We start from the raw sequence: 19322 nt of genomic DNA on the forward strand, positions 1-19322 counted from the left end.
TGCTGACAATCAATGATAAAGAGAAAATCTTGAGACATCGAGAAAATAAAGACATTAAATCAGAGGAATAAAGGTAAGAAGTATATGTCATAACTGGAAGACAATGGTATGACATCTTTAAAGTTCTGAATCTCAAAACTGTCAGCCCAGAATTCTAGTCACGATAAAAATATTTTCAAAGTCAATGTGTCAGAAGCACAGCTGAGCTAGAGACAGCTGAGCTGCCAGGTGTTGGAGTAGCCAATTTAGACAACAAGGCAAAATGAAAATAACAGACAAGTTTTTAATCACTTACTGTCACAGTACAAGCAAGAGGCTAAACAGGAGAAAGCACTGACTCCTCCATTCCATTTTCCCTCAAGGAATGGTGCCTCAGTTAAGGGTTAAGTGGATTAGCACAGATGTGGGCCTTGTGTCACTGCTGAGGGAGCCCTGATCAGAAAGCTCCCGCAATTTCATGGACCTGGAAGCCAGGGGCAGGGAGAGTAGGCTAGACTTGGAAAAGTACTGAGTGCTGAGTCAGTGCGGAGAACAAGGCTTCAAGATTCCCTTCCCTCTTCCCAACAAAGGGGTTTCGGCAGAAGTGTCTGACAAAGGCTTCTGCCAAGAGCCCCAGTGAAGAGGCCTCCAGAGGCACTTGAAGTAGGAATGCAGATATACATAAGAGCATAGGTGGACAGGGGATGGGGGAGGTGGGGGTGGGGACGAGGGTGGGGGTGGGGGGTGGGGACGAGGGTGGGGGTGGGGTGGGCCTGCGTCACTGACTGCAATTCCTTTCAGAGACTGCAATGCACAGGCTGTGCTCCAAGTCTGGTGTGGGGAGGGCAGCCAGATAAAGCTATAAAAAATTAATAAACAGAAACCTCCATTAAATAGAGTTGGGAGACCAGAAAGGGGAGCTCTCACACCCAGCGCCATTGCAGAGCCCAAGAGGAAGAAGTCTCCTCTCCTTTCCTGGCAAGGACTCAGCCAAAGAAAACCACTGACTCTTTGTTAACCGCAGCCCTCCCAACTTCCTTTTCCCCTTTTCTTCTTTTGCTGTGTGGGGACTTGCATGTGGCTTGCCATGGTTGCAGATCCCAAATTGCAATTCTCTGCTGATCCTGAATACACCCATCTTTGCTGGAGAAATATCTGGCAGTCTATGTTTCAGGTCCAGAAAGACTTTGTAATTGCCTATGGCCAGATCTGAAAAAAAATCACACATAGGTTTTTAGTCAGAAACAGGACTACTTGAAAGGTAAAACAAAGACTCCATGACACAAATAAAAGTTGAGAGAATTCACTACCAGCAGAATGTGCTACAAAAATGTTAAGGACGTTGTTTAGGGAGGAGGAATATTATAGTAGACAGAAACTGCAACACCAAGAGTGAACTGTAATGTAAACTATGGATTTGGAGTGATTATGATGTTCAATGTCCGTTCATCAGTTGCAACAAGTGTACCCCTCTGATGGGAAATGTTGATAATGGGGGAGGCTGTGCATGTGTGCGGACAGGGGAGTCTATGAGAAATTTCTCTGCCTTCCTTTTCATTCTGCTTCATGTATGAAACTACCTTAAAAAAGTAAAGTCTCACAAAACAAAGAAACAGAAAACCAAACCACCACTCTTGCCATCATTTATGTTTTCATTAGTCTTGAGTCAGGGAGGCCTTAGACACCCCTGTACACCGGCTCTCCTGTGTCACGCTTACTGAGCACCAGGTGCTGTGTTAGGCAGTTTACTGACATTCTCATTAGATTCCTATGATAACTTATGAGCTGAGTATTATTTTACAGAAAACGGAAGTTTAGTTCTAGCTAACACAAGTTGAGCACTTCTTGTGTGCCAGGTATCGTGCTGTCTACTTTTCACAAATTGTCCTATTTATCCTCACCACCAACCTATGAGGTCACAGGTTCTATTATTTTCCTAATTCACAGTTGAAAAATCTTAAAGACAGAGTGTTTAAGTAATGTGCCCAAGCACATACAAGCAGGAAGCATTGGTGTCAGGATTCCAAAGACCCATGCTCTAAGCGCTAGCTACATGGTTGCCTGGGAAATGTGGGAATGACAGTAGAATACAAAGAGACACTAAAGCAACACAGAAACAGGAGAAAAGCAGAAAACTGGGAACTTTTCCACCTGGAAAAAAGAGTAAGATTAAATGTGGGAAAACAGTGCTAGCTATCTTCAAATATTTCCAAATTCTGAAGGGGAGAGTTCTCTGTGGTGCCAGGAACCAGAGCTGACTTGGCTCACTGGGGGTATAGTTTCATTTAAAGAAGAACTTTAAAGTACAAAGGTCCCTAACATCTCAGTGGGCAGCTTCAGTAGGAGGTGTTCTAATGTGCTGGAGTTAACCATAGTGAGTGATACAGTAGAGGGGATTCCTGCAAGTCAGGCATGGAAAGGATATGAGGAGTCAGAACTAGGTAAGTTCTTGTTCCCTTATAACTCTCAGTTTTGATTTCAATACTAACACTACAAACCTTGGTTGGCTAAAAATGTTGTGAACTTCGGGCTTCCATGGTGGCGCAGTGGTTGAGAGTCTGCCTGCCGATGCAGGGGACGCGGGTTCGTGCCCGGTCTGGGAGGATCCCACATGCCGCGGAGCGGCTGGGCCCGTGAGCCATGGCCGCTGAGCCTGCGCGTCCGGAGCCTGTGCTCCGCAACGGGAGAGCCCACAGCAGAGGCCCGCTTACCGCAAAAAAACAAACAAACAAACAAACAAAAACCTTTGAACTTCTGGAGTGACAACCTGGAACCAATGGCAAAGTGCTCCATTTGAAAAAAGAGCCACGCTGCCATCTGGTGATCATAATAATTGTTATTTTTATTCTTTTGTTTTTGAGCGTTTGGAAGAAAATCCATTAATACCCATCAGTAATTAAGATATAAAAGTTTCCTTAATTGTTGACATTTTTCCTTCAGTGCATTGTCTCTGTAACATTCCCTGCTAAAAAGGTCTATTTTGTTTTTACTTTTTATTTCCATAAGTAATAAAATTTTGCATCTATATCCCTATACAGTTGTCTGATCATTTCTTTGCAATAATTTCCTAAGAAAGGAGATGCTGTGTCAAAGAGTATTGTTTAATTTTTAAACTTTTGACATGCATTTTCCAATTGTTCTTCTCAGAAATATTGTGCCAACATGCCATCATTTTATAAGGGAACGTTCTTCCCTGCACCCTCACCAGTTCTACATAAGATCTTCAAGCTGTTTCTTTGCCTATTTGAGTTTATTTAATTATATATAGATAGAATTTCCTCTACTGTAAGTCTGTAGTTTCTGAATACTACTTATGTTTAATATTCAGATACACATTTTGTAAATTTTCTTGGTTTTCTTTTCTGCTGGTCTTTTCACCTGTTCTTCTTTACTTACTGATTTGAAAGAGCTCTTTATAAAATAAAAGAGTAATACTGTATTTTAAAACATTGAATATCCTTACAGGCCAGGCATACTGCTGCTAAAGCACATACTTGAAAATAGCTCAAATTCTCTAGGGGAGTTTTGTTTTCTTCTCTACCCCATGACCATGCAATCAATTAAAAAAAATTAACTGTCTAATATGCACTAGGCATATCACAGTGCTGGTGATATGTCCATGTCTTATCACTCAACCATGCCCTCTTATATAATACAGGAAATATTCGTAGTACCTTTACTAAATTGTGAAACTTTGTAGTGGTTCCAGGAGTCTAAGGGACAAAATTTTTATTGGAATATCAGGACTTCAATTCAGACTCTCAAACAAAAAATATATGTCTATTTTGTGCCAGTTACTGACCACAAAGAAGAGATTTACATAGGTAAATAAAACACTGCCCATCTCATTATGGGCTTACAGTCTAGTGTGTTGAAGGGGGGGAATCAAGCACAGAAAGCAATAATAATAACTACTACTTATGGTACAACTACGAATCAAGTACTATGCTTGTTACTTTTGATGCATTATCTCTAATCCTTACCACAATTCTGAGATGTGATTTTTGTCCGCATTTAAATAATAAGAGGCTGGAGTAAGATTGGTCAAGTTGGACAGTTCAGGTGAAATAGGGTGGTTTTTCCTGGAAGTAGGGAGTTCAACCTGGAGGAGGTTTAATGAGGAAAACAGAAAGATATTTAAGCTATGATTTAAATTCTGGCTCCAATAAAGAGCCTGAGTGTGACTATCTCTCTAGGGCAAAATGCTGGGGGGAAGTGGGGGAAAGCACAGAATGGGAGCTTCAGAAATTTTCACTTCAGAAACCATTAAAGTTGCTTTACATCCTTTGTGATTTACATCCTTTCTCTTTGAGAAAATTTTCCATTTTTTTCTGCCCTGACTTGAGTAAATGAGTCATTAAAAATAATTGGAATTATGGTTAAATAGGGAACAGTTAGCTAAGTTTGCCTCCTCTCATGTTCAAAACACCACTGTTATGACAAAAAATTTTTTAAATTAATAAATCCTTAGAGAGAAAATATGCCACAGGGATTACAAAATTCATATGAAGATACTGTGAACTAGTTTGACAATAAATTTGACACCTTAGATGAAATGTATTAATTCTTAGAAAACGTGACTTGCTAAAACCAATTCATGAAAAAATGAAAATCTGAACAAGTCTATCCATTAAAGCAACTAAATGAAACATTAAAAATCATCCCAGGGAATTCCCTGGCGGCCCAGTGGTTAGGACTCTGTGCTCTCACTGCAGAGAATGGGTTTTTCATCCCTGGTTGAGAAACTAAGGTCCTGCAAGCTGTGGGAGCATGACCATCAATCAATCAATCAATCAATCAATCAATCAATTTCTCATTGAAAAAAAATTAAAATAGGGCTTCCCTGGTGCACAGTGGTTGAGAGTCCGCCTGCCGATGCAGGGGACACGGGTTTGTGCCCCGGTCCGGGAAGATGCCACATGCCGCGGAGCGGCTAGGCCCGTGAGCCATGGCCGCTGAGCCTGCGCGTCTGGAGCCTGTGCTCCGCAACGGGAGAGGTCACAACAGTGAGAGGCCCGTGTACCGCAAAAACAATAAATAAATAAACAAACAAACAAACAAATAAATAAAAATAAAAATCATCCCATAAAGAAAGCTACAGGTCCAGATGACTTTCATGAGGAATTCTTCTAAGCATTTAACATGGAAGAAACAAAAATCTCCCACAAACTCTTCTAGAGAATAGAAAAATATGGATACTCTTCACCACATTTTGTAAGGGCAATGTAACTTTGATGCCCAAACTTGGTAAGACATTACAAGAAATGAAAATTATAGGGTACTACGTTAACAAAATAAATCAACTTATCTACTGATCTCTCTGTGTTACAACCATATTAAGTTTATTTTCGGAATGCCATGTTTATTAATATTTGAAAATAAATTGTTGAAAACCACCACAATGTTAGAGACAAAGGAGAAAAAACATGACAATCTCAATTTGAGAAGGACTTGGATGTAAGTATTTATTTGGAAGATGATCCTAGGAAACACAAATGAGGAAACTGGGAAAGTGAGACAAGGGTGGGAAAAAAGCTAAGGAAAATACATTAATGAGCAGGTTAATATTGTGGAAAATTGGAACTCTCTGAACACGTGTGAGAAAAATGGCTCAGAATCACACTAACAGAGGACAGGGATGCTGCGACATTTATCCACTGATTGCCATTCCCTGCACTTCTGGCTGCTCCTTCTAGCAGCTGAGAAAGCTCCCATGGTGCTTGAGAAAGCTCTCAGGCAGAGAAGAGAGATCAAGGCTCCTGATGTGGAAAGCTGCCAGGGCAAATACCTCTTGTGGTTACTGCTGAACCCACGTGGGCCAAGGGAATATGGGACAGGGCACCGACAGCATATGCTACAGAATCCAAGAGGATAATGTAAGAGACAAGAAGTCATGCACAAAAATCTGATAAAAATTTTAAGAGCTAATTTTTCTTTGTGGAAAAGAAATACAAATGTCAATCTAAATGATCAGAAAACACTGATATGGAAGGTGACAGAGGGTGGCAGATGCAGCTCCTACTTTCTATGTCAGGGGAGCTATGGAAATGTATTAGCTTTAGAAATTATGTTTACTGTTTAATAAAATAATAGGTAAGATTAATAGAAAGTATATTATATAAACATTACGACAAAACATATCAAATGTTTTTTACCTGAGATTTTTAAAAACTAACTCTGTTCTGTCAGATAGTTATGATAATTGCTATTATCATCCCATTTTCCTGTTAAGAAAATGAAGCTTAGAGAGGTTCAGAAACATGGTTAGGGTCACACCTAGCAAGTAGTGGAACTAGGAAATGTTCCCAAGCTGTCTGGCTCCAGAGCCAATGTTTTTACCTACAGTGCTGTATTACGGTTTGATGTTAAAAAGTTAAGCATAACTAAACAATAGATAAGTGAAATAGGAAACAAATATTGAGATGATGGAGCTAAACCAAAATAAACGTTGATTCTATTGAGTGTAAACAGACTACACCAAGTAGATGTAAAGATTGTTAGACAATAAGATACTGAACTACATGTTCCTTATGTGAGACATACATAACTTAAATATAAAGCAAACTAAAAATTTAGGTTAAAAGGTTTGGGGGGAAAAGCCCCATATAAGGTCTAACAAAAGGAGAGCTTGGGTGGCTTGCTAAAATTAGTCAAAGTAGACTTTATAGCATTAAGTATAACTAGACTTATGAAGAGACACTTTACAATTGTAAAAAGTTCAATTCACTAGGAACATATAAAAATTATTTCAGCCTAAATATCAGTAGTCATTGAATAATGGCATGTTTCTCTGTTGAGTGACAATATACTCAATTTCACTAAATCAAAATTGTAAATGAGATAAAATATACCCCCGATCAGGAAAAGATGTCTTTATGTCTTGAAGTAAAGGCAATGCATTCTATCAGGTGAACTCTGTTCTGCAGCTTAAGTTCGGTGGCTCTGTGATTCTGAGTTCCCATGGTGTTTGAGTCTCTGATTGTAATCTTCACCAAGTCAGTTGTTGAGGCAGCTAATTCATTCTCCCTGTCCTGTCTGGAAATTCCTGTAGCGGGAATGGACTCATGGGTTCCAGTGTGGGAGAATTCATCACCCTAACAGCTGGAGACAATGCACTTGCGAGGTGTCAGGATGACCAACTTGGGAAAAGAAGAGGACTTAGCAGCCTATGTGTTTTCTCCAGAGCACTGGCTTATCCTGATTTAAGACACGAAATTAAAACAGGCTTTGAGGGACTTCACTGGTGGCACAGTGGTTAAGATTCTGTGCTCCCAATGCAGGGGGCCTAGGTTCGATCCCTAGTCAGGGAACTAGATCCCACATGCATGCCACAACTAAGAGTTTGCATGCCACAACTAAGGAGCCCGTGTGCCGCAACTAAGGAGCTGGCAAGCCACAACTAAGGAGCCCACCTGCCACAACTAAGACCCAGTGCAACCAAATAAATAAATATATATATATATTTTTTAAAAGCAGGCTTTGAGAAGTATTGGAAGATTGGAATGTGTCCCTGTGGCTTGACTCAATGTGTCCCTATGGCTTAACCTCACAGTGAGGGACATAACTATGGATGAGTTGGATGATGTTAAATGTTGAAGACAGGGCACAATGACTGTGTTTTGTTAACCAAATGTGATTTAAAAAAAAAAAGCTTGACAAAGATACTGCTGACAAACTAATGGAAACTACACAGCTCTCTACAACCCATCTGGTCTACAGGGAAGGCGAAGCTGCTCAGGGGGTTGAACAAGTGAACTGCAATAGGCCTGGGGTGGAAAAGGCGGGGCGGGGGGCGGGGGGGGCACAGAATTCAAGTCTGAGGCCTGTGAGTCACTCTAGGGCCGGTAAGACCGTCCCATAATATTGTGTAGGTTGCTCACTGAACAAGGGCACCTGGTTCAGAGGTGAGGGTGAGAGTATACAATCCAGGCTGCATTACTTTCACCAAGCTGTATAGTCATCCTGGTGCTGGCTTGCCATAGCCTGGAGGAAAGGGCACCTGTCTACTAGCCAAACTGTGTGTCTGAGGGGCTGTGTCTGCCCAGAGGGCCCCTTTGTCTAAAAGGGCCCTATGTACGGGTTAACTGCATTTAGTAGGTGCTGTGCTTGTAGATGCTAGGGAAACAGACCCTTATGAGGCTGTTAAGGAAACTGGGACAAGAGATAATGTGTCTTTTCAGCTGTCTTGACAAAATATAGCCTTAAGCAATAAATCTGTGTTACTGCATTACATGGTTCAAATGGCTCAAGCCTGCAAAGACCTTAGAGCTGACCAGGTGAGTCTAGGCATTTCAGTCCCTCCCTTTAAGAATGATACAGCAGAACAAAGACAGTATTGCAAATAATACACTCCGACATGGAACCCAAGCTGTTAGGGGCCTCCCCATGGGAGGACTCCCAAATATGGCATGGATTCAAAGGAAAGAGAGATCTGACACAGCCCCAGAGGTTCACCAAGCCTTCATGGAGGAAGAGACCTTTGGCTGAGTGTGTAAGGGGGACTGTGGAAAGTAACACCAAACAAGGAGGTTGGGGATGTACAGTGGGCCTTGCATGCCAGAGTGAGGGAGGGAGGGAGTGATTCGCACGTACCTTTTTTCAGTAGGTGGCAGGGAGCCATTAAAGGTTTTTGAGCTGAGGCATGATGAGATCAGTGATGTACTTTATTAATCTGAATTAGGGCTCAACCTCTCAAGAAAAAGAGATGGATGTGAGAGGTGAAGTAGAATGTACAGGACTTGGTAACTCTTTTAACAGAAGGAGTGGAATGTGGCTGGGCCTATTTGTTTTCCTTCCAATTTTTTTCCACCTAATCTCCCACTCTTTGGCTCCCTGTAGGCTGTAGCCCTTCAACTTAATAAAGATATCAATCTGTAGTCATGGAAAAACAACATCTCCATCTGAAGGTTGCCAATAGCTGCTCTTTTTACCTCCTGGTGTGTTGCCCTGAGATCTTTTTGTTTATTGGGAAAACCTCCTGAGACCACCAGGGGAGAGTTCTAGCAGTGCTCAGGCCATCCCAGCTGGGACACAATGGATTTAGCTCCCTTTGAGGCAGAGGACAGGAAGAGTCTAGAAGTAAGACTTAGCAGATACTCTAGAAAATGGGGCCAGGGTGTTTTGGTTCCTGCAAAGCAGGTGGTGCTCTGGGGCTCACCTGAAAAATGAATTGCATTTGGAAGGGTTCGAGACCAAATGAGCCACCATTCAGAGGCCTTGCCACAAGGTTCCTAGTGCTTCCAAAGTGAGACTTCTTAGATACCAGCTCCTCCATTCGAATACCCACTGTTGTAATGCCTTCTAAATCATACTGACCATCCAATCTATTCTTGAACAATTACAAGTCCAATACAGGCAGTCTGATCTGTTGCGGGACATTTTTAACTAATAGAAAGTCCTCCCTTTATTTGAGTCCTAATCCATCTCCCTGTGACTGTCACGTATCGATTTTTGTCTACGTCAGAGGTGGTACAAGCTGTGTGCGTGTGTACAATTTGTTAGTCGCTATCAAAATGGCCAGCAGTCTCACTTCTAGGAATATATTCTGAAGATATATGAACAAAGGTATATAAAATAAAGGTCTATTGTGGCAGTTCTCTTTCTAACACTGGAACTATTCAAGTAAAACTTGAATCACCATCATATGGATACTAGAGAGGGGATTAAACAGGAGATTGGACTTGACTTCAGTCAAACTCTTGACTCATTCATCTACGGTAAGAGAGGGAGCAGGCCTTTCTGGTCTCACTCATTTTCTCTATTGGTTTTTTCCCCCTTGGCACAGGTCATGAGTATCTATGCAGAAGGGCATCAAGGTCAGGTCAGAATCAGGTGACTTCACATGATCCCTGAGATATTTAAGGTCATCTCTTCTTGTTATGCTTAGGTGGGAGCAAGGAGGAATCCAGTAGTCCTCCCAGACATACTGTGTTTATGGAAGCACACACTCTTTTGCAATCATGAAACCTATGCTGCCTGACTAAGGGGCAGCAGCAGGGGCCAGGGCGGCAGCACTAACAATAGGAGCCACAGCAGGTGCTATGGACATGGCATCCACCAAGTCTCCACACTCAGGACAGATCAACTGAGCACTGGCAGGAGCAGCCTTCATGGATCCAGGAGGAAGCAGAGCCAGCATGGCCAGGGCAGTTGCTTCTGACATGTCCCCACCTATGAGGTGAGGTCTTAACATGTTTGTGGCAATGGCTGTAAGCATCTTTTTGTCCTCAGAGGGCAATTCAGCATGTCAGCAGGAGGTATGAGTCTCTCCCCAGAGGGCAGCATGCATGTGGTGCTGGCAGGAACAGATACCACCAGCAAGCCTCTAATGGAACAGCTAAAGTTCCAGTGGTGGGACCCCTCATCTCAAGCTTGCAGACTGAAAGCTGCATGATTAACAGGATGGAAGCCAGAAGGTCTCCCAAACCATGCTGAAGCCTAGAGGGAAAGAAAGGAAAACAACAGAACTCCCAACAGAAGGCATTCCCGTCACCATATGACTGGAAGAGGACAAATCAACCTTAATATCATCCTCCTGCTGGCCCTTTGCCTGGCATGGAACCACTAGGGGTGGAAAAGAAAGAAAAAAGGCTGGAGCAGCCCAGGATGCAGAGGACACAGATCCTCCTCCCATGAAAAACAAAACAAAAACAAAAAGCCATCAGCCTCAGCCTTACCGAAAAGGAGTCTGGGTGGGTGGTCAGATTACTCTTCCTTTCCTACTTTCTACTGACTTCAATACAATTGTGAAAGGCCCTGTCCTCAGGTCTGGGTGGTGAATCAGGGGAAGTGAGAAACAGTAGTCCCCTTCTCAAGGAGCTTACAGTATAGTACAGTGTATTGCCATCTTTTCTCTTATTCTCTTTGCTTGCCCATGAGAATCACTAATGCTGAATCACAAATAGTACAAGGCAGATTGATGAGTGCCACAGGAAAGGAAATCATGTAAAGCTGAAATGATTGGAATGGTCTTCTCTCTGGACTATGGGCTCCAAAAGGATAGGGACATAGCACATAGGTCAACTCAATCGTGCAGTGGGAAGGAAAACAGTCTTGCTGCTGCCTACTCTGTGCCAGGCATTGTACTTGGCACTTAACCTACATACCTAATTCTCACAATTTTATAATGAAGGTATCATCATCTCAGTTTTACAGATTAAGAAAATGGAGGCCCAGAGGACTTGAGTAACTTACCCACAGACACACAGGTAATAAGTGATAAAGCTAGGATTGCAACCTATGTCTTTCTGACTACTTAAACTATGTTCTTGGCAGCAGTCCACAAAAGCTAATTTAATAGGCAAAAACTGACTTACATTTTAAAAAGCCTTATTTTGACCTACAGTAACGTTGCAAAAATAGTAGAGAGTTTCCATATATTCCTCACCTGGCCTCCCCTAATGTTAATATCTTAATACCATAGTACAATGATCAGAACCAGGAAATTAACATTGGTAACAATATTACTAACTAAACTAAAGCTTTCATTTGCATTTCATCAGTTTTTCCACCAATGCCCTTTTCTACTCTAGGATTCCATCCAGGATCCCACATTCATGACTTCTTTTCCACAGTAGTTTCATGCTAATGAGGCTACAAATAATGTACATACCCTGCATTTTGCTGAAATCTTTCTTAATTTTATGACACAGAATGTAAATGACACTTTGTAAATGGTCTGTAGGCACTTGAGAAAAAGTTGTATTTGTACTCTGCTGTTGTGTTGTGTTGTGGGATGTCCTATAACCATCGATTAGGTGAAGTTGGTTGAGAGCCATCTTTAAGTCTACTATGTCCTCACTGATTTTTCTTTCTACTTGTTCTATCAATTACTGAGATATTGTTATTGACATTTCTGAGTATATTGTAGATATGTCAGTTTCTTCTTGCAGACCTATCAGTTTTTTGCTTCATGTATTTTGAAACTCTGTTAATTGGCACACAAACAATTAGGATTGTCTTATCTTCTTGATAAATTGGCCCTTTATCATTTCTACATGGTCCTCTATCCCTGGTAATATTCTATATTTTGAAATCTAATTTGATTGATATTAATATGGCTATTAATAGAGCCACTTCCGATTTCTTGGATTAGTGTTAGCATGCTATATTCTTTACTATCTTTTTACTTTTCGCAATGTTTATTTATATTTTTATTGGCTTTCTTATAGACAACATACTGTTGTGTCTTGTTTTTTTATCCAATTTGATTTAGTTGGGTCTTTTGGAACATTTATGCTTAATGTTACTATTGATATGTTTGTGTGTAACACTTTTCTATTTGTTTTCTACTCGCCATCTGTTGTTTGCATCCTCTTTCCTCTACTTATACTTTATTTTTTAATTTTTTTTGTTACACAGGCATCTCACTGTTGCAGCCTCTCCCGTTGCAGAGCACAGGCTCTGGACGTGCAGGCTCAGCGTCCATGGCTCACGGGCCTAGCCACTCCACGGCATGTGGGATCTTCCCAGACCGAGGCACGAACCCATGTCCCCTGCATCGGCAGGCGGACTCTCAACCACTGTGCCACCAGGGAAGCCCCTTATACTTTATTTTTAATTAATTATGTTTTATAATTTTGTTTTACATAATGATGGATTCTTAGATAAATATTTATAGTATACATCTTTAACCACAGACCACCTTCAAGTAATATTAAACTTCATGGCACTTTAAGAACCATAAAATAGGACTTCCCTGGCGGTCCAGAGGTTAAGACTCCACGCTTCCAATGCAGTGGGTGCAGGTTTGATTCCTGGTCAGAGAATTAAGATCCCACATGCCCTGCAGCGAGGCCAAAAAAAAAAAAAACGAGAACCATACAATAATACACTTCCATTTATCCTTTCCTTGCCTAAGTACTATTCTTGTCACACATTTTACTTCTGTGTATGTCATAAAGCCCACAAATATGTCATTATTTTTGCTTTAAGCAGTCGATCATCTTCTGAAGAGATTTAATTATTAAAGGGAAAAAAGTCTTATATTTGTCTCTGTATTTATTTTCCTTAAATTTCATTCCTTGTACAAATCTGGATTTCCATGTGCTCTAGTCTCCTTGGGATTACAGGCCTTCCTTTAACATTTGTAGTGAAGCTCTGTTGGTAATTAATTCTTTCACCTTTTTTAGGGATGAATAAGTATTTTACCTTTGCTTTTGAAATTTATTTCTGGTGGGTAAATTGTAGATTGACAGTTAAAAAAATTTTTTTAATACTTTAAAGAAGTTACCCTTACTCTCTTCTGACTTGCATTTTTTCCACTAACAAGTCTGCTGTAATTCTTATTCTTATTACAGAATAAGAATAATGTATTGTTTTTCTCTTTCTAGTTTTTAGATTTTTCCTTTATCACTAGATTTCAGTAATTTGATTATTGTGTGACTTTATGTAGTTTTCTTCGTGATTCTTATGCTTTGGGTTCACTGAGCTTCTTAGATCTATGAGTGTTCACTATTTATCAAATTTGGGAAATTTTCAGCCAGTATTCTTTCAAAAAAATTTTAGCTATCTCAATGCAATGCACAACAGTTAATCTACAAGCAAAGTCAAGGATGGATAATGCTCATGATTACAATGCATTTACTTTGCACACAAGTCATGTCACTCAGACTGATGCAACAACAGGTGACTCATTACTGTGAACTGCAAATCATAATTGCCAACATCAGTTATCAGGGGAAAAAACAGTGACAGTGACTAAAGAAGGCAAATAATCTATGCTGTATTCATTTGATATTAAAAAGAGTGTTGCTTTCAGGGACTTCCCTGGTGGCACAGTGGTTAAGAATCTGCCTGCCAATGCAGGGGACACGGGTTTGAGCCCTGGTCCAGGAAGATCCCACATGCTGCGTGCCTGTGTGCCACAACTATTGAAGCCTGCGTGCCTAGAGCCCGTGCTCCGCAATGAGAAGCCACCGCAATGAGAAGCCCGCACACCGTACACCGCAAAGAAGAGTAGCCCCCGCTCACGGCAACTAGGGAAAGCCCTTGCGTAGCAACAAAGACCCAACGCAGCCATAAATAAATAAATAAATAAAAGCTAATAAGAAGCAAGTAATAAACAAAATTAAAAAAAAAAAAAGAGTGTTGCTTTCAGACCTAGTTTTTGGGCTGCTGCACTGGTTTTACAGTTTTCCTCCAACCTTCTGTACCCATTATAGAAAACTGGAGATTTCTGCATCATGAAAAGGGGTTTCCTGGGACACATGAATGTCATTACTAAAACCAGGCTCATCCCAGACAAACTGGGATGATTTATTACCCTAGGGCCAACCTTCTTGAAGCCTGACTGGAGAGCACCAAAGCTGCCAAAGCATGTTTTCACCCACCTCCCCAAAAGAGAGCTGATTCAGCTAAGGAGAGCACTTGGATATGGACGCCATGAGTCAGAGCCTCACAGGCAAAGGAGGAGCTCGGTGAAAGAACCCAGCAGGGGAAAGAGAGAGAGAAGCACCTGTATTAAAAATTGGAATCAATGTAGGGGTTTCCACTGTGATTCTGAAAATCAACTACATGATGGCCCTTTCAGTGGAATTTATTACTGCAATGATGGAAAACTGACAATATCAATTCTATTCCCCAGTAGACATGTAGCCTTCACATACTTCTTGCAAAAAAAAAAAAAAAAAGGTAAAAATAAATAATTTTAAAAGAAATGAAAAGAATCCATATTTTTCAACAAGTGAGAGACAGGATTCGAATGGACAGATCAGAAAGTATCCAGAAGTTTGAGCCGTATTTCCACCAATCCCAGACATACATACTGTTATGGGTAACCAGACTATGCAATGTGAAAAAAGAGAGGGCAAAGACTATAACAAAAATAGTCTGCCAAAATTTACTGTTTCAGATAGTCAAAACCTGGTAGAAACTCAATGTACTGAAATGTCTGTAGTTTTACTTTAGCTAAAAATAAGCATATTACAAATTGATGGCTAGTGGGAAGTTGCTGCATAGCACAGGGAGATCAGCTGGGTGCTTTGTGATGACATAGAGGGGTGGGATAGGGAGGGTGGTTGGGAGGCTCAAGAGGGAGGGGATATGGGGATATATGTATACGTATAGCTGATTCACTTTGTTGTACAGCAGAAACTAACAGAACACTGTAAAGCAATTATACTCCAATAAAGATGTATAAAAAAATAAGCATATTACAGAGACTGATGAAGAGTAAAAAGATGGAGTTATTGATTTTCAGACCCAGGTCAACTGTGATGAAGACATTTCTAGTAGACCATGGAAGTTCAGAAGACATAGAGAATGGAGAGACAGAAAAAATAACTTGGCACACAAGTATGAGTAATTACTAGCTCTCTGCTACTACAATTAGCAAAGTGAAGCAGACTGTGAATTCCTGGAAGTGGTCTCAGTAAGCTCCATAGAGAAATTTATTTTGACTATCTTTTGAAAGTTATGAGACTGTGAATCTAGGCATCAAAATGGTAACATTGCTTATGGCAAACAGATGATTAGATCATAAATTACATGTGATGTGTATTCAACTGAATATGAGGTTAAAGGTAAAACTGGCTCTTTCACACTGACCCGGCTGTGGATGAGAGGAAGTGAGAGGAAGGAAGGAAGCGAGGGAGGGGGAAAATGTTTAAAAAATTGTTCAACATGGTTTATATGAGATAGACTATGAAAACAAAGCTTTTGAATAATCTAAAATACAAAGGCCATATAGAAAAATGTAGAGAAAAAACTGGGAGTGAAGAAACTTTCCAAGTGTCAATTCTGAAGTAGCAAAAAAGGTTGGACAATTTTGGAGATGTGTTGGATAAAAGGAGAGGCTTGGGGAGGGGGTAATAAGTGCTCTAATTCAACTGGAGCTCTCTAAGCCCATCCAACCTTGGGGCCAGGCAAGCCCACTCCATGGAAGATGTTCACGTCCTCCAAAACTGAAGAAAAAGAACTAGGGCAAAGCCAGAGAGAGGTTTGCCCCAAACTACCCAGAAATCAAACTTCGGAAAGATGCAACAGAAACTATGCTTTGGGTAAAAGGATCAGTCCCAGAACAACTATTACAACTTTTAAAGCGTTTTGAGTCTTTCATTATATTGCAGAACATTTTCTCTCCCTATCGAAATAAGTGTGATAGGGAAACCACATGGCTATTTACCCCATCACTATTCTAAAATATGTGTTTTGCTTAATATGAATTATTTGGCCAAACTGGACAAATTAAACATATGAAGTCTTCCTCAATGGATGATAAGTGCCAATGCTAAGCCATGTTCTCCTGGATGACTGTTGAGGGTGACTTCACCTATTTTCTAGCTGTCACTCTGGATAACCAAGTCAGCACTGTGAAGTATAAGGGTCCATAGCAGGTATATTAGATTGAAGAGGATGTGGGATTAGGACAACGCAGCAGCATTTTGAGCACAGATTTACTTAGATCATGGAAAGAAGGAAGCCCCAACTGGCAGCTGCTGTTGAACACAAATATTACCAACATTGTATTTCAACTCAGAATTGCCCTTGCCTGAGACAGACACCACGGCAGAGAAGGGACTACAAGACTGCAAGTTTGTGTGTTCAGAATCCCCATCTCAGTTCTGTTACTAGGACTAAATTGGTCCCTGAATGTCTTTAGACCTCAGTTTCCTCACAGGGAAAATGAGGGATTGGGTTCAACATGTAATTCAACACAACATTAATCAAGTGCTTCCTATGTTTCAGGAATTTTACTGGAAGAATAAATTGTTAGGATTCTTACCATTTGGGGCTCCTGTTACAATTTTATGATTCTGTAACAAGAAAACGGACTGTTGTTTACACCTTTATTTAGTGTCTGGGTGGAGAAACCACAAATCCAGTTCCGCATCCATGCTAACATTCTTTGGTTTCCATGCTCGGGATGCCAAATGTAGAGGAAGTGGTCCAGGATGGGAAAAGGCGATGTCATGTGAAACAACTGGACCAAATCATGAGAGAGGAAGCAGGCCCCTCTTGAGATAAGGGGTTTTTTGCTCTTCCTCATCCACCCCTTACCCTCTCAGCATTCTCAGGTGATCCTTCCTGGTGGGTCTGCTCAAGCAAAGGAGAAGGCAGGGACCCAGCAAGGAGGTCAGAGTCTGTGGAGAACTGTGGCTCAGCAGAACATCTATTAAATGATGTTTGCTTTGCAGCTGATCCACCATTCTCCTTAAAGAGGGATCCTCACCTTATGTCTGATTAACTGATATGCATGGAAAGTATAACTAGAAAAAAATTATTGACTCTATTTTTTCTACAATTTTTTTTCAGAGTATTATACATTCTTATTATGGATAATAGGGAGGATCAGAAATATATGGAGAGTGAAATAAATATCAGCCATGGATATAAAAAGAAAACTCTGATTCATTCCAACTTATGTATTTTTTCAAATTATAATTAACTTTATAAAATATGGACATTTATACATTTTAAACTTAATATTTTCTTAAGTATTTTTTCATGAAATTCAATGCTTTTAGAGATTCATAATTCATATTATCATTTAATATCTCTGATCATTTTTAAAGTAAGAAATTTCAACTTTCTTTAATCAGGTATTTCCCCAAATCTCCCCTAATTAACATCTGGGGAAAGTGTTCTCCAGGAGAATGTTTGAGAAAGTTTAAATTATCTCTAAGTTATCCCCTTATTCAAATATGGGTTATATCTATACTTTTGGCTTCTTTTTAATTAACTTATTTTGGTAGTTTGTTTTTCTTTTGCTGCTGTGTGCACAGTGGTGTCCCACACTTCACTGCTGGACATCTCATCTGCTCCATTATGGGAACCAGGTTACTCAGGGCCCCTATATAAATCCTAACTGAAGCCAAACTAAGGGAGGCTGAAGGACTAGGGTCCATGTGGTAATCTACTCTGTTGGGCAAATAGCATTTTTTCCACAATAGCAAGACTGAGAATAACATGCCATTCAGTACCAAGATAAAACCAAGATTCCCAACTGAAGAAGTGCTACCAAAAAATGACCCTTCATATTCCTGCTTTCCAAGCCTTCAGTCTCTGTCACCTACATATCATTTAACTCTTTTAGATAACCGTTTTACTCTTCCAAGTCACCATCTTACTCCACCCAGTCCCAACAATGGACAAACTCAAATGACAGTCATCACATTTCCCCAGCCCACTTACTTTTAGATCTTCTTTGCACTGCAATGAAGAAAACAACCACGGAAATGCAGACCACAGCTAAAATAATACTCAAAGTTATCCATATATTATTTCTGTCATGAAGGAAAATATAGACATCAATTACGACAAGTGGCAATGTGTGTCAGTACATACTTAATTTCTCAAAAGAGCCAGCTATCTAGTTCATGCTGACCTTAAAGCATCTTACATTTTCTGTCTTTTTTTTTTTTTGTAACATTTAAATTCTCTACTGTAGCCCCTGTCTACACTAGATGGGATGGGTCAGTCCTAATCTGATCACTCCACACACACATGCCTCCACCATTTTTTTTGCCTCCACCATTTTCAAATCGACCAGTAAAATAATACAAATAACTTCCCTGGTGTCTTACAGACAAAACAATAATTTCAATGATTTTAATATAATTCAACTATTTACTGTGCCATTGCATAAATATTATGAATAAAAGAAGTGCTTATGTAAGGATAAAGGAAAGCTTCAACTTCACTGTGCTTCCTGTCAATTTATGGGGAGGGGGAAGGGTAAGCTGTGACAAAGTGAGAGAGTGGCATGGACATATATACACTACCAAATGTAAAACAGATAGCTAGTGGGAAGCAGCCGCATGGCACAGGGAGATCAGCTCAGTGCTCTGTGACCACCTAGAGGGGTGGGATAGGGAGGGTGGGAGGGAGGGAGACGTAAGAGGGAAGAGATATGGGAACATATGTATATGTATAACTGATTCACTTTGTTATAAAGCAGAAACTAACACACCATTGTAAAGCAATTAAACTCCAATAAAGATGTTAAAAAAAATGAGACTCTGGTAAGAAACCCAAGCTCAAGAAAGAATATTGTGAATTTTGAATTTCATATCACACCTCACTTAGCAAAGATATGCTAGCAACTCTAGTCCAAGTAGGAGACTTTGAATAGAATAGTTCAATTTGGTATTGGAAGGTTGCCTAAAAAAGTACAGTTCAGGGACTCAAAATCATTTTCCTTGCTATTAGAAATTCAACAATACACAAGAAACACCGCTTTTAAAACACTACTCAAGGCCAATGAGATGTAATAATATAGAAACTAACCTGACAACAGAAATAGTTATTTCCTTCTTCTCGTTGAGCCTGGGGTTGAGGACCAAAGAGGTCATGGCTACCAGGACTGAAGACTCAGTGGAGAACAGGCTGTTTCCACCTGCTCT

At 40.4% G+C, this 19322-nt stretch overlaps 1 protein-coding gene across 1 annotated transcript; it reads right to left on the minus strand.

The window, feature by feature from the left end:
• Positions 1-823: 823 nt before the first annotated feature.
• On the minus strand, positions 824-19309 carry LOC309820825 (uncharacterized protein). The gene is made up of 3 exons (XM_082651835.1): positions 19207-19309; positions 18112-18203; positions 824-1188 (listed from the first exon to the last, which is right to left on the minus strand). The coding sequence occupies exons 1-3, from the start codon at positions 19269-19271 to the stop codon at positions 869-871; spliced, it is 477 nt and encodes a 158-aa protein (XP_082507961.1). The 5' UTR covers positions 19272-19309; the 3' UTR covers positions 824-868.
• Between the last annotated feature and the right edge of the window lie 13 nt (positions 19310-19322).

This window comes from Grampus griseus, assembly GCF_964374135.1.
Source record: "Grampus griseus genome assembly, chromosome: 3".
Classification (NCBI taxonomy): Eukaryota; Metazoa; Chordata; class Mammalia; order Artiodactyla; family Delphinidae; genus Grampus; species Grampus griseus.